At 44.1% G+C, this 15,314-nt stretch overlaps 1 protein-coding gene across 1 annotated transcript in view; it reads right to left on the bottom strand.

Annotated features, from left to right (window-relative positions):
- Window positions 1–15,314, bottom strand: part of RYR3 (ryanodine receptor 3) — a 499,651-nt gene that overhangs the window by 78,770 nt on the left and 405,567 nt on the right. The window contains exons 56-64 of the mRNA XM_032856920.1: window positions 14,413–14,488; window positions 14,163–14,286; window positions 11,386–11,501; window positions 10,748–10,815; window positions 9,698–9,819; window positions 6,143–6,192; window positions 5,680–5,740; window positions 3,410–3,648; window positions 1,925–2,006 (exon numbers count right to left, since the gene is read on the bottom strand). Of these exons, the coding sequence (XP_032712811.1) occupies window positions 1,925–2,006; window positions 3,410–3,648; window positions 5,680–5,740; window positions 6,143–6,192; window positions 9,698–9,819; window positions 10,748–10,815; window positions 11,386–11,501; window positions 14,163–14,286; window positions 14,413–14,488 (938 nt within the window). The remainder of the gene's footprint in view (window positions 1–1,924; window positions 2,007–3,409; window positions 3,649–5,679; window positions 5,741–6,142; window positions 6,193–9,697; window positions 9,820–10,747; window positions 10,816–11,385; window positions 11,502–14,162; window positions 14,287–14,412; window positions 14,489–15,314) is intronic.

Genomic DNA, 15,314 nt, shown 5'->3' with positions numbered 1-15,314 from the left:
ATGACCCTGCAATTGCACTACTGGGTATTTACCCCAAAGATACAGATGTAGTGAAAAGAAGGGCCATCTGTAACCCAATGTTCATAGCAGCAATGGTTACAGTCGCCAAATTGTGGAAAGAGCCAAGATGCACTTCAACAGACGAATGGATCAGAAGATATGGTCCATATATACAATGGAGTATTACGCCTCCATCAGAAAGTATGAATACCCAACTTTTGTATCAACATGGATGGGACTGGAGGAGATTATGCTGAGTGAAATAAGTCAAGCAGAGAGAATCAATTATCATATGGTTTCACTTACTTGTGGAGCATAAGGAATAACACGGAAGATATTGGGAGAAGGAGGGGAGAAGTAAGTTGGGGGAAATCAGAGGGGGAGAAGAACCATGAGAGACTGTGGACTCAGAAACATACTGAGGGTTTTGGAGGGGAGAGGGTGGGGGTTAGGTGAGCCTGGTGGTGGGTATTATGGAGGGCATGTATTGCATGGAGCACTGGGTGTGGTGCATAAACAATGAATCTTGGAACACTGAAAAAATAAACTAAGTTTAGAAAAAAAAAAAAACAAACACCAGCGAACTATAGCTAATCTGACAGCTGAGAATGGCAAAGGTCCAGTACTGTATCACATAGAAACTCATTAAACACTAAAGTAACAGCCTCATGTCCCTTGAGCTTTTCAGCAAGCTTTAACCACAGGGACTCTGGAAGCTATCTGGAAGCTGTGATTTTGAAGAAACAGACATTTTGTCAGCGTTTTCTTGTCATTAGCACATGATTTAGCTTGGCTATACAGTATTCCTTCTCCAATCACATACATTTACCAGCTATCTGTTAAAAAATAAAATTCAACTGAGTGAGTCTGAAGATCTCATGGTGTTTAGGTGATTCATGAATCTGGCAACATCCCATCTAGCAAGTACCAGGGTACTTGGAGGAGATGGTACAAAATGGAAAGTTTTTATAGGAACAATAGGGCAACAAAGTTATAAGCTAAGGGGGAAAAAAAAAAAGGTTTTTCCAGGCTAGGTAGCTTTCCCTTAAGGGGAAGAGTTGGAGGTCTTATCCTGCAGATGACCTCATCTTCCTTTAGGGGATGGAGAGGGCCTTTGTGACAGATTACATCATTGGCACCTATTAGAAAACTCCTGACTTACCAGTTAAGATTTAGATTTCTGCAGGAGGTTGAAACTGCAATTAGGGGGGCACCTGGGGGCACCTGCCTTTGGCTCAGCTCATAATCCTGGGATCAGGGTCCTGGGTTTGAGCCCCACATGGGGCTCCCTGCTGAGCAGGGAGTCTGCTTCTCTCTCTGTCTCTGCCCCTCCCGCTTGCTCATGCTCTCTCTTGTACTCTCATGCGCTCTCTCAAATATATAAATAAAATCTTGAAAAACGAACTAAATGAAACTGCCAAGAGATTAGGTATTAAGCCCTGCTTTTGGTGACTTGGCCTGGCCCAAGTAATGCCAGTTAGGGCCTGTGGTTTTTTTTTTTTTTTTAAAGATTTTATTTATTTAACAGACAGAGATCACAAGTAGGCAGAGAAGCAGGCAGAGAGAGAGGAAGAAGCAGGCAGAGAGAGAAGAGGAAGCAGGCTCCCTGCTGAGCAGAGAGCCCGATGTGGGGCTCGATCCCCGGACCCTGGGATCATGACCTGAGCCGAAGGCAGAGGCTTTAACCCAGGCGCCCCCTGTGGTTTTCTTTTCAACATAGTTCCACAGAAGTCATAAATCGCACTAGCTTCACTACATTTTAATATTGCCATAAACATTTAATAACCTAGGCTCAAAATCACCACCCCATTTCAGTGAGCATTTTGACTTTGCTGTACTGAAAAGATGTTGTTAAGTGCTGAAAGATGGTAAGCAACATTTTTCTAAGCCTTGCACGTGTAAGCCTCCTTTGTTCACTAATTACCTTTCAACGTAGATATTCTTTCCAGTCCCAAGGGAGTAGAGGCTGCACAGTATGTGGTAGCATGAAATCTGCACATCGCCTACTGGAAAGAACAAAGAAGAGCAGTCATTATCATGCTTCAATCCCAACGCTTCACCTCAGGCACAAGGAGAGGGTCCGCCAACAGAAAACAAGCGCTGGCACCACCCAGGAGCTACAGAGAGTGCGTGCACATGCACCCCGCACTGGCCCCCCGCAATACAGTCCCCTTCTCCCCAGATGCTGCTTACTGAACTGGGGGACAACCCATTGACAGGAGAACACCCTCCACTGAGACATCTCTGTTGCTTTGCTGGTTTTTGATGTGAATCTCATCGTTTCTCAGGGAAAGAAATCATTTGACCGATGAGATCCATATGGGATTTTTTTTTCCCCCAACAGAGGGAGCCACAAAGGTTAAGTTTTATGCATAGTAGTACTTCCTTTCTCTGAAAGGAAGAATGCAAGAAATCTGAGGTTTGAATGAGTCTTTTGTTAATTTCCTGGGAAGATATGTTGAATGTCCCTATCTCTTTAGAGATAGACCAAAATTTCTCATGTCCACCTGTCCCAAGTTCTCTGACGGACATTTTTCAAGAAACAAATTATATCATGATTGTGTCAGGTTTCCTGAGGGAAGGGGATGTTCCACTTGGGGATCTACAGAGTTGAATCAATCGGCTACATGCCCCTACATGCCCCTTCAATGTCTGGAACTCAGAATAAGGTAGGGACTAATTGAACATAAGGAGAACTAATTTAATTTTTAGGTTTTCAACAAGGAAGGGCATTCTTTCTATGATGTGAAATAATGAGTTCGCATGTTCTCCCATCCCTTTGACCACCTCCAAGGAAATAACTGATTTTCAGTTGTTCAGGGATATAGAAGTCACAGCATCAACTATCAACAGTTGGTTAAACTGAATTAAATCACGTGCCAAGATTTAAAGTGTGAAATTGAGCTCGGTGGCAAAATACTTGCACTAAGTGGCTGTATGTGGTACTAAATGGAAAGTGAAATAAAACCAACTAACTACGGTCTTCTTTTGAAGGCTCAGATAATGAAAGGTTCGTGGCTTTCATTTGCTCATGGTATCCAATGAATAAATTAGGGCTTCTTAACAGGGAAAGTGGTATCTGAAAAACCCTGGGAGTGAACCTATATCCCCTGCTGGATTACTCAGATAACTTTTTCAAATTAAGTGGGAGCACAATGGCTGACAGCTAAGCCAGTGGGTGGAAAATTCTGGTCCTGAATAATTGTGGGGGAAAGATGAAATATTATATACTCAAATTGGAGGATTTCTGCTCCTCTAAGTATTTATTACTTCATCTTTAAACCTAAGAAGTATGGAATAATTATCTCTCTGTTCTATTTTCAAGGCCAACTCAAGTGAATGAGTCACATGCTTCTGATCTGGGGCCCTCTGTGCACAGAAGTCCACGGTAGACAGTAATAGGACTCACAGAGTAAATCCACCCCGAACTGATGCTGAGCAACATGCTCAAAGATGGACGTCAGGATAGGGAGCAGAGCCACAGTGGTATAGTTAATATTCTGAGACACGCCTTTAATCTGCGTTCTGGAATGGGTAAACTTCCCCAGCTTCAGGTTTTCCGAAGTCTTCTCTAAGTCTTCTGCAGCATTTTCAAAGAATGCTCGTAACCCGGCCTTGACCAGCTCTGAGCCTGACTTCATGACAGTCCTGTAAGCAAATGATGTTCAAGACCAGAAGCATAATCATAATCTAAACCTTTGGCCTAAACCCCCTTCTTGAAGCTGGTGACTTGCAGTTTAATCCAGGCAGACATTCATCACTCCAGTCAACTAAAAACACTGAGTCAGAAGCGGAGAAAACAGTTAGCATCTAGGGAATCACCTGGATCACACAATCCCAAGGGGGGCGGACAACGGGATGGTGTTCTCTGTTGGATGGCATTAGCGCTCCACTCTTTGGGAAATACAGGGGAGGGTTTAGAATGAATGATTTTAGTCATCCCTTATCAATATAGTGTCTCAGCTGGCTATATTCTTCCGTAAATATCTAACTAAAAGGAAAGAGAGGTGAGGTTTTCTTAGAGTTAATTAGGGGATAAGCTACTTTTATAAGGAGTAGCTGGAAATATTAGCTCTCCCATGATGCAGGACCTCTTAGAACAAAGACGTCAACTAAAGTTTAGATTTCCATTAGCTTGCAGGGATGTCTTAGCTTGGAGAAGGGGAGGTAAGAGGGACAGAAAGCCCCCTTTAAAACAGAGAGCTTTTGGGGGGAGGGTATGTGCTATGGTGAGTGCTGTGAATTGTGTAACACTGATGATACACAGACCTGTACCACTAAAACAAATAATACATTATATGTTAATTAAAAAAAAAAGAATATAAAAATTTAAACAAAACAAAACAGGAAAACCAGACAGCTTCATCAGACTGCTGGAAAACAAAAACAAAAACTATAGAAATGTGCCCTGTGGGAATGGAGATTAGCCTCCCCTTAAAACTATTTTATAAAACTTGGAATTGGGACAAAGCTTACAACTCAACTATTATTTTCCATATTTCGACATCTTATTCACAAGATTATGACAGGCTTGCTTCAAGGACAGATGCTTTGTATCTACAGCATTTTCAAGATAATCAACCAACCAGAAAAATAAAAACAAAGAAATGAAGTCAGTGAGGCTTGCTCCTAGTCTGTAAGGAATCATGAGCTATCTTTGTAACTTTCTAGATTTGGGTTTTGTCAGGAATGATTATCAAACATGCCGACCTATGTTTTTAAAAGAAAGAAGGCAGGGGATTCTCTCCCAAAACTGTCCACATGCTCCTGGGAGTAAAGATTCCTCTTCCCAGCTGCAAGGGATCTGAATCCCTTGGGGTGCCTTGGCCTGATGCTACGGATTTGTGCTGTCCTAATACCACCATGTTTGTTTCTTGTTTTATGGGTTTAGGCCCCTCAAATCCCTTTAATTATCCTTAACATGTTTTTGGTAACCATTCGTAGTTTGTAGTAGATTTTCATCTTGTGGCCAGTCCTTCAGCTGGTTTCTCTCTTCTGTATACAGTTTTGGGAAGCGTGTCCTCCTCCCAACTGTGACAGGGGCTCTGCTTGACGAGTGTGTTCAAGAAAGCTCCCTGTCTGTCCTTGTCACTCCTTCTCTTCCTCCTCTCATCAGATCAGTTATGTTTATATTACCACAACTTACACATACATGTGTTAAGACTTCTTTCCCTTTTCAGCCATCTTTTCTGCAAGATCTTCAGGCCATGGGTTCAAACCCATCTTTGTCTCTGATCTTTTAATCACACATGGCTACCCCTCCCTCCTCAGCTGCTTGGGATTCAGAGCATTATGGTCCCCCTCTCCCAGGATGCTTATGGACCTGCCACCCATCAGGCAGCTCGCTTTTCCTTTTTTGTGTGGAGAATGAGGGACAAAATGGCACTTTACGCTATTACATATTTTATCTTCTGAAAGATGAATTTCTCAGGAAGGGAAGACAAGAATTGATCAAATGCTCAGCTTTTAGCGTGCAGTACATGTCATGACAGTGGCTCTCCATCACGTGAGCAGAGAGATGAAGAGTGCTAATGTCAGGGGAAGATTCATCTCCCTCCTGTCTGCCCTCCCCTCCCCTCCCCTCCCCAGCTCCTTCAGAGCAGCAATGTGTCTTCTCAGCGAAGAGAGGGTTGGAGAGGGAGTCTTAAGAAACTACTGGAAAACACCGAGCAGACTTACCTTGTGTCAAGTGTCTGAGCTAAGATGTGAAGACAGCTCACCATTGTAGTAGAATCACTCCCTAGAACCAAAAATATCACCGGTGACTCCCCAAACCCTCAGCCTGTCTTTTAAATGCGATCTTAAGATGCACAAACCGCAGACCAACGTAATTAACCACCAACACACAGAGTGCCAGACCTATGCGCGGGAACAATGCATTTATCTCTGGCCTGACATGTCTGCTGTTTGATGGATGTTAGAGGCAGAGCTTAAAACATTCATTGGTGTGGAAAATTTGAGCTGTTAAGGGGTAGAGAGGTCATTTATCATACTTCAGACCAATTTTCTATGGCAAATTTAGGTGACACCTTCGTCCTAAGGCTCAGGTTGTCCAGAGGCACCCGTCATGAAGGCAAAAATGCCAAGTTATGGATAATTATAGGGAGGAGCGAGGCTTTCAGCAATACTTCTCTTCACTTACCAAAGAGGGAAATCCTGTGTCGAACAAGAGCAGCGAGTTTGCAGAAGAGGCTGAAGCAGAAAAGAAGGCGAGTGGGAAAAGCACAGAAATCCGAGGACTGGTTTGTACCCTCCCGCCCCCCAGACCCCCACGCTTTATAACAAGGAGCACAGAATGGATCTCTAGGCACATGCACTATGTTCCCCTGCAAGACTCCCCTAGACCACACTAGGAAAATGTGTACTCCCCGCTGTCTTGTTGGAGAATCATGAAGTCACCTTGGAGGCAGCCCTGACCTTGCAGGAAATAATCCTTCCGCGACAACTGCAGGATTCGGCAGTGACCAGGTTATCGCAAACCATCCCTAGCATACAGAGTCCTATGTGCTGACATATTTGTCTGCCTGACATTCGGGAATAAATGAGGATTCTGACAGGGATTGTGCTTTTTCCACCATTGCAACAGACTGCAAACCATTTCTCAGCCTTTGCTGGGGGTGGGAAGATTTAGTTGGGAGGTGGGCAAGTTGGTGGGAACAAAAGAAGATTAACGGTTCAGGGATGGGAGACACTGTGTTGGACAAAACCATTTTAGGAAATTGGTTTTCTCTGTTGTTTCTTATTAGTCTAAGGGTCCGATTGAAGGGCTATCCTAGCCGTGCCCCTCCCTGGAAGCTGGGAAACCCATCTGCTATGCATTTAGTGCTTTTTGACCCTACCCCTGCTTTCAGCCATCTTTTCTATCATGGAACCCTTTGGAGGTCCAGTTGTGCCTTCGCGTCTGCTTTCCATGGTGTCTGGTAGAGAGTCTCGTGCTCTTAGGAAAGAGCTCTGTAAATGCCTCTGCACACGCCACTGATGGGCCCTTACCTACTACAACCATGATGTGACCTGTACTGCCAATGGCTCTGGGGAGGAGACCGCTCAGAAGTCTGACCCTATCTGACACTGGCACAGCTAGGCAAGAACTTTGCGATGCCTTCAGCAAGCAGTCCTTCCTGGTGGAACACAGACGGGAAGGGAGACTAAAAACACCAGCTACGGGCCAAGGGCTTCCCAAGCTGAGACTAAGCTGAAGTTCTTCCCAGCCGCTCATTTGTAACTTGTGGGCTTCCTGACCCACACAGGGCAGAAGTCTTTTCAGGAACAGCTCAGATGGAGAAGAAATACATCTTGAGTGTTGGCAGAGAGCAAAACTCGCTCACCTGTATGTACTGAAGTGCTGAATCACTCTACTGTACACCTGAAGCTAATAATACACTACACTTTGTTAAAGGACTAGAATTTAAATAAAAACTTAAAAAAAAAAAAAACCAAACCCCCAAACTTGCTCACCTTTAAATGCTTTTCAGTGACCGCCCTGATTTTACTGAGCTGTCTACTAGACAATCACAGCTGAAGTCCCCTGTGGGCAGTCATTTATTTCTGCAGTGAGATAAGCTGGAAACCCTGGCCTAGAGCTTCAGAGAACTCAGAGTTAACAGAAACTTGACAGCCTGCTAGTGTGAAATTAAATAGGGACTGCTTTTTTGCTCTTCCCTTTGTGTCCCCTTTTTAAAGAGCTATGTATTTGATTAAAAAAAAGTAAAATCATGGACTTGGGGGCGGGGGGAGAGCCTAGAGGAACAGGAGACCCACAGCTCTGCCATGACTAGCTGGGCTGTCCTGGTGAAGCCGCATAACCACTCTGGGCCTTGGTTTTCTCATCTCTAAGTAGAGAGTAATCACAAGATCCTCTTAGTTTTTAGAATTAGGGGCTGATCAATGCTGATATTTCTGGTGAAATGCTTCAAAGCAGACACATGCTCTGTACAAATACAAAGTAACATTTTTCTAACCAAAGCAGATGGTGGAGTTGTTTGATCCTAATATTAACAGGGTTCTGCTTGCTGTCAGCAGGGCTTGCCCAGGCATGCCAAAGCCAGGACCTGAGGTTTTCAAAGGCCCCTTTCTGGCCCCCCAAGGAGCAAATAAATGCACTGTTCTTAGCCCAGTGTTACAGAGTTCCCTGGTGCCTCCCCATCTCAGAATTTGCAAGTGACAAATCAAAGGGACCACAGGGCAGAGAGTATGGTAGCCCTGGTGAATGGCAGCAGATCAGAAGAGGTGCAGTGGTGGAGAAGGGCGTGGACAAGAGGGGTCTGGAGGTGTGAACACATTTGGTGCAGACGCTGCTGCTTCTGTGGGAGGGCAGCAAGCACACCAATGGATCTGGTAGCTATTTGCAAGGCTGATCAGATGCAGGTTGTCTTCCAGCCGTGACAAATGGTGCCTGGCTGAACAAATGTTACATTTCCATGAATTAACAATCTCACAAAAATAGATGAAGAAGACAGACACACCTGCCCTCTGTTGGATTATCTGAATATCTCACTTTGCCCCTCATTTCCTGAACTTTTTACAAAATACACCAGTGCGTCCTGAAAATATTTAGGCAATCTTTGGTCAGCAACAGATGTTAAGTGTATCTCATTTTGATAGCATGGGCTCCTCCTTTCTTGAAAAATGAGATGAGGTAATGACTGCAGAAAAAATGGAATTCCACATGGATAGAGAGGACTTTCATTCTTGCCCTAACTTACTACTACTTGGGTCACTTTGGGCACCGACGTGCACCTGACCAAACCTCTGTGTCCTCATCCGCAAAATGGAGAGAATATACAGGTGGTTCTTAGAGCATGGTGATGTTTCACAATGATATGCAAGAGTTACTGCCCACTGGTGTAGGGATGAAAACAGCTCACTGTTAGCTTTGCACTTAATAAATGTTAGCTAAATCCTGAGGCTAACTATCATCACAAGGATGGTGGTATTTAATGGGTGGGCCTTTATAAATTATCCTGTATACTGTCCACCATCAATGGCTACTAGGGAAAGAGTTAACTGCTTCCATCATAATTCTTTACTCTTTGCCATTTAGACATCTACCTCATTCCCTGTCATTCTCAATCCAATCTGGTGAAGACCAGAGGCATGGTGGAACCCATCTTTTAGTCTGATCACAAAGCAACCTCTTTGCTCTCCTCTGTCTTGAAGTATCAACATGTTATGTCTACTGAAATGAGAACAGAGGCTGGTGTTCCTGAGGAACATTTTTCTTTTCCTATTAGGAATTTAAATTGAATTGTGTTGCTCTGGATTTCAAATATCGGATCATCCACAACAGGACTTTTAAGATTGAATTCTTTAAAACAAATTTAAACTGAAAAAGCCTGATAAGAATGGGATTGAAAACAGCATTAATCTGTTTCTTCTTAATGTTGTGTGTTTGCTTGTTCAAGCTTCAGGATTGACTTTGCATTTTTTCTGAATGTTATTTCAGGATAAAAGTTGATCTGAGTATATAAATTTTTCCCAAGCCCTACTGATACCTCCAAACAGCACACTTCTCTTGGTTGCCAAAATAATACACAGATAAATATGAATATAATTACTTTCAAAACCAACATAACCAAAACCTCTGGGCTACCAATCATTGGGCCACAGTTCATTTCTCCGAAAGAGTCACCAGTCTCCAGGAATCTGGGGTTTTATACAACGCACATTGCCACCATGACTTTCTCTTTTGCAGACTCACCTAGCCACCATTTCTTTCTCCTTATGAGAGGCATAGCCGCTGCTGCTAAGGGGCTTCAGAGGGGATGACAGGAAGTAGAGGTGGTGATTGGTGAAGTACTGGTCAACCAGTGGGAGGAGAACCTGGAAAATCCACCATAAATTAATTTCTAGGAAGCTAACCAAAGCCCCTCCTTTGGTTCCTTTGAAAAGTTCATTTCTTGTGAGCAAAGAGCCTCTGAACATAGGTCCTGGAATTCTAGGAAACTCTACCTGGTGGATGGCAGTTTCCAACACATTTTCCTCTCATACACACCTCAAACCAGAGGCCTTAGGGATATGGGAATGGAGATGGCTACTGATGAAGGGTCCCAAGAAATATGCATACGGCTGAGTCAGCATTTTCAGGAGAATCCGGGGGTACATCTGTGTTTAGTCATGCCTTCTTGGGCACGGCTTCCAATAGGATCACTTGGGACCTGGCCTCACACAACCAACCTTGAGCCTTCTGTCTCTGCTTCTCAGGCACAGTTACCCCAAGGCCTCGCGTGCATTCAGTCCTCTGAGTAGGCTTCTATAGCAAAGACTGCTCACTGGTACCCAAAATCATTCTTCCCTTTTCTCTTAGCAACAGAAACCCCCATGTTTTTCCTGGGCATGGGGTTACCCAGCCAGAGAATGCATTACCCAGACTCCCTGACAGCTAGGTAGATCTAAAAATGACAGAGTTTTAGCCACTGGGAAAGAACTTCCTCTCTCCTTTTCCTCTTTCCCACAGATGTGGTACAGGTGAGCCCGTATGGACCACATTGACAGTACAGCTTAGGAGATGGTGGAGCACTGGAAGAGGAAGTTTCTGGGTCCCTGGGACGATGGTGTGGAGCAGAATGGGCTGCCTGCCCTCTCAGACCACCCACCTGCCTGCAGACTGTTGCACAACGGAGAAACACAGGCCCATCTCATCGAAGCCACTGGAGTTTCAGGTATCTTTGTGAGACGAACTTAACTTGCACCCTAAATTTTACAGATTCTAAGAAGAAAGTAGTTTGGTTAAATGTAAGGAATCACTTACTTTGGCAAAGAATTTGATCTCCTGATCATGGGGAGACTTTTCTGTTTTTCCACTGCTGACAATGGCTTCTACAAAGACAAAGGTAACACAAAGTTGGCCACAGTTAAAGGAAACAAAACCAAAAACAGTCATAGCATTTTAGAAACAGAGCGGCTTTTCTGAGGGCCATGGCAGGGCCATTTGATTTCAGAGTATCTTCTGAAACAGAGTATCTTCTGTTTTACAAAGGACTTTCCAACTGTGCTGGTGAGTTGTTTCTCATGTCAATTCTCTCAGCTGTTTCTCTACCCTTTCATCCACTTTAGTGATGAGAAAGCAGCTTCAGAGAGGTTGAGTCATATGCCCACAGTCACAAAGCAAAACAATGGAAGAGTTACAATAGGATGAGTTATATGAAAAATGACAAATGGCTCAATCAAACCCTGAAACCAAGGATGAATCAGATTTTTTTTTTAAAAGAGGGGGACAAAATATCAGCCATCATTTCCCCCCTCAAAACTATACGACGTCTAAATGAATCACGAACAGCTACAGTAGGAAAGCATCCTCCCTTGGTAAAGGAATACCACATTGTTTTTGAGAGTACAAAATATTAAGGGAAGCACACATTTGGGGGGGTATGTCACAATGATACTTACCCAAATGGGCAATAAACTCTTGGGCGGAATCAACATATTTCAGGATCTTCTTCAAAAATTTATAGGCAAACCTCTTTTCCATGGAGGAGGCATCCAGCTCCATATCCTTCACACCTCTAGGTTGGAAATGGGTAAACCCCAGGAAGTAACAGAGAGGACTATGTGACTTTGGAGCATCAGCAATCCTATCTGTGTTTTCTTTACTTTCCAAACGTTAATGGCTATTCTGGTTTAGTGACCTGATTAGTCATCTCACTGATAACCCCTTGCACTTGGAACCTGCCTCTGGGAGCATTCAACACCTGCACTAAAATAAGATCTGAAAAGATTTTTCAAAATATCTTTATCATTCATTCAACAAATATCGAGCAGGGGATCAATCAGAGAAGAAAACAAAGTCCCTGCCTCTGTGGAACCTATATGTCTGTTGTAAATAGACACACATACTACATAAACTGAAGTATAAATCATGTGGGATGCGAGAAGCTAATTAGCATTATGAAAAAAAGAAAAATCAAGCAGTTATGAAAGGGCCCAAGAGAGGATGAAGGGGGGAGGCAGTCAGTGCTGGTTTCATGGAGAGAGGACACTGCAGTAAAAGTTTGGAGAAGATGAAGAGGTAAGCCATCTGGACATCTGGGGAAAGAACTTTCCAGGCATATGGAGCAGTGGTGCAAAGATCCTGAGGCAGAAGCATGCATGCTCAGTTGAAGGGATATGCCAGTGTGGATGGAGGGGAAGTGAGAAGCATGAGGTGGTTAGTATATCATTAGGGGCCTATGGGCCATCCTCAGAATTTGGCTTTGGCTCTGAGATGGGAAGCTATGGAAAGTTCTGACCAGGGGAACAACTTACATTATAAAAGGATTACTTTAATTGCTAGGTTTAAAACTGACTGTGGGGGATAAGTGTTGAAGCAGGGGGCCCAGGGTAGAGGCTCTTTTAGGATTAGGAAAGATGGTGACGGCATGGAACGGGTGAGAAAGGGTTAGATTCTGGATATCTTTTAAAGGCAGAACCGGGTGCCTGGGTGGCTCAATGGGTTAAAGCCTCTGCCTTCAGCTCAGGTCATGATCTCAGGATCCTGGGATGGAGGCCCTGCATCGGGCTCTCTGCTCAGCAGGGGGCCTGCTTCCTCCTCTCTCTCTGCCTGCCTCTCTGCCTACTTGTGATTTCTGTCTTTCAAATAAATAAATAAAATCTTAAAAAAAAAATAAAGGCAGAACCATCAGGATTTCCTGAAGGATTGGATATGGGTCAGGGGAAAAGAGCAAAGGTTTTGGCTTGAGCACCAGGAAGAATGGGCTGCCATGGAGAGATGGGGAAGCTGAGGATGGAGTAGTTCAAGAGGTGGGTGGTGGGAAATGAGTTCTCCTCCCTGATGGGCTCTCGCTTCCTCGTCTGCACTCCCAAGTGCCCTCCGTGGGGTCTGGCACACAGTAGTTATAGCTAGTAGGATACGTTTGCTGAATTCAACGATCTTTTCCCTTTCCCTCTTATCTCCTTGAGTTCTTTTTTAGTTGTGGGAAAGGGGAATTTTTCATTGCTGTGAGCAAGTTATTTATCAGCAAATCACAGTACGCATTCTCCTGGGTGTTAAGATCAGGATTAAAATGACCAAGGGAGTATTTCTCAAATGCTTCCCCAGAGGCGGTCTCCTGCTGTCTGACCTTTCCTGACAATATGGCAAATAAGTTTTGTTATTTTTTCATATGGGCTACAATAAAAAAATAGATTTTTATTTATTTTTTAATTAATTTATTTTTTTGCCATTCAGTGACAAAATTCTGTAGGACACTGAAAGAAGAAACAGCAGCTGGCTCAGCAAATATTTCTTTTAGGGGGAATGGCTCTATCAGAATAGGAACATTGGCTTGTGTTTCACCCTTCAAGGGACTCAGTAAGCATGACCCATGGAGCACAGCCCACTACTGTTGTCAGACCAGCATGGAAACAAGTTCTTCCTTTAAGACTTAAGCAGCTAAGGCCACACTCACTGACAACCCTCCTCTAGATAATTCTGACAGACCTAAGTCTGAGATAAAAGGTCTCAGGAATCTTGATGGACTGGAGTTGCTCCTTCCAAAGAATCAGTACTCTTTGTTCGAACACTGCTTATGTCAGTTAGGTATACTGTTGTTATTACGTAATTAAATAGTGTATAAAACAACAAGAGTGTGAAGAGGACCACTGGTTCTGTGAGAGCTAAGTTGCATATTTTACAAAGGCCGGAAACTGTGCTTCCAAATACACGGTCTCTGAATTAGCTCTGAGGAGATAACTGTAAAAGATGGGGGAGGAAGTTGAAAAAAAAAAAAGAAAAACCCTAGAAGAATACTATACTTCCATCGTTGTGTATGTGCTGTAATTCTCACTGCTCTGTGAAGCCCGAGTCCCAGAGCTCTGAGGAAGCGCTATGGATATGGCTTATAACACCAATCGATCAAACAGCAAAGAGGTCTCAGGGCCTATAGCACAAGATTTGTGAATGAATGTGTATTTATAGGTTTCAACTTAAAATTAAATGTTTAAGGTGTATATGTATCATTTGTCATGATTTCTTTGCTATAACAAGTTTTTAAAAATGGATATTGACTGGTCCTGCTTAGGCCAGAAAAGACAGCTTCATGCTCCCAAATCAAAGTTTTCTCATTTCAAAATACTAACCGCTACCCTTCCTCTCGTGGGTTTTGCATCAGGTGAGTAAATACCTAGAGAGGGAGAGACCACGCTCACAGGCCCACCCCCACCTCGCTCACATCACCGGGAAGACTTACCTAGAAACCACGATGCCATTCACTTGGAGGAATTTAAACAGGTCCTGTGCCTTCTCTCGGTCCCTGAACTTCTCCTTGGCTGTCAGGGTATCATATGGTACCAAAAGAGGGTGACTGCCACCACCTGGGCTCCGGAAAGTGAGAGGGGACAACATATTTGGCTCTTCCTTTGCATTCCCCTCCCCCAAAAACAAACCTGCCCCCAGCTCACCTCCTGCAGGGGCACCGAGAACTAGAGAACTTGGCTCACCTTTGCTCTCCAGTTCCAGCTTCTTCTTCTTGGCCCAGATGTTGTGATAGTTTTCAGCCACGACCTCCACCATTCCCTGTGCCCACCAAGGAGACGACGGTCAGAGAGCAAAGAAGAAAAATGTGTTCCTATTGGCCAGCCTGTTTCCAGCAGCCTTGGGAACAGAGCACCACCAAATGCTCACAGCACACTGCTGAGTGTCTCCCATCATTAATTAGTCTGTGCTTATACATCTCATTAGTTTCATATTTTTCCATACACACAGAAAACAGTTCCTAATTCTGTCCTTCCCTAGTAAGTTATTAGCCCAGCAGTTTGATGCATTTATGAGAAACACACATTTCCATCTGAAACTGCATTCTGGTGGCACTTCCTTTGCCACAGGAGTTCAGGATTTTATTCCTGACCCGAGACAGTGAGATGCCAGCAGGGGTCAAGCTGCAGTCTAGAATCCCCAAAAGCCTTGAGCTGAGCAGACTAAAAACAATCACATCTTGGAGAAAAATGGCTGCAAAGATTTCTCAAAGAGAACTCATCTTTACAGCGACCTGGGATGAAGGGAGTACGTTGGAAAGAAAACTTTCTCTAAGGTCCAAAGGGTTGGTCTGATGGGCTGAGGAGTAACTGGCCCAGGCTGGAGCCTGTTTTGGCAACCAATGTGCCCGGGAGGGTAGGGTAGGGGGACGAGGCATCTTAGGACTTTCAATTTCATCCTCTGGGTTATCTGCCCCTAAATCCTGCACCACCAGGGGCCCCTGAGTGAATCCACCATGGGACACACAAGTGGCCTTACGGCTGGTGGCACCTGCTGGGACAAGGAAAGTGCCCCCACCTACGGGCCTTTCCGGCTTTTCTCCCAGCCCTTATGAGATTTTTCTCCTAGTTGTTAGCTCTGTGTGTTG

Source organism: Lontra canadensis, unplaced genomic scaffold, assembly GCF_010015895.1.
Source record: "Lontra canadensis isolate GAN:19392208 unplaced genomic scaffold, GSC_riverotter_1.0 scaffold12, whole genome shotgun sequence".
Lineage (NCBI taxonomy): Eukaryota > Metazoa > Chordata > Mammalia > Carnivora > Mustelidae > Lontra > Lontra canadensis.
Note: the sequence above shows the minus strand (reverse complement) of the source record. Positions and strands in the feature narration are given on the sequence as shown.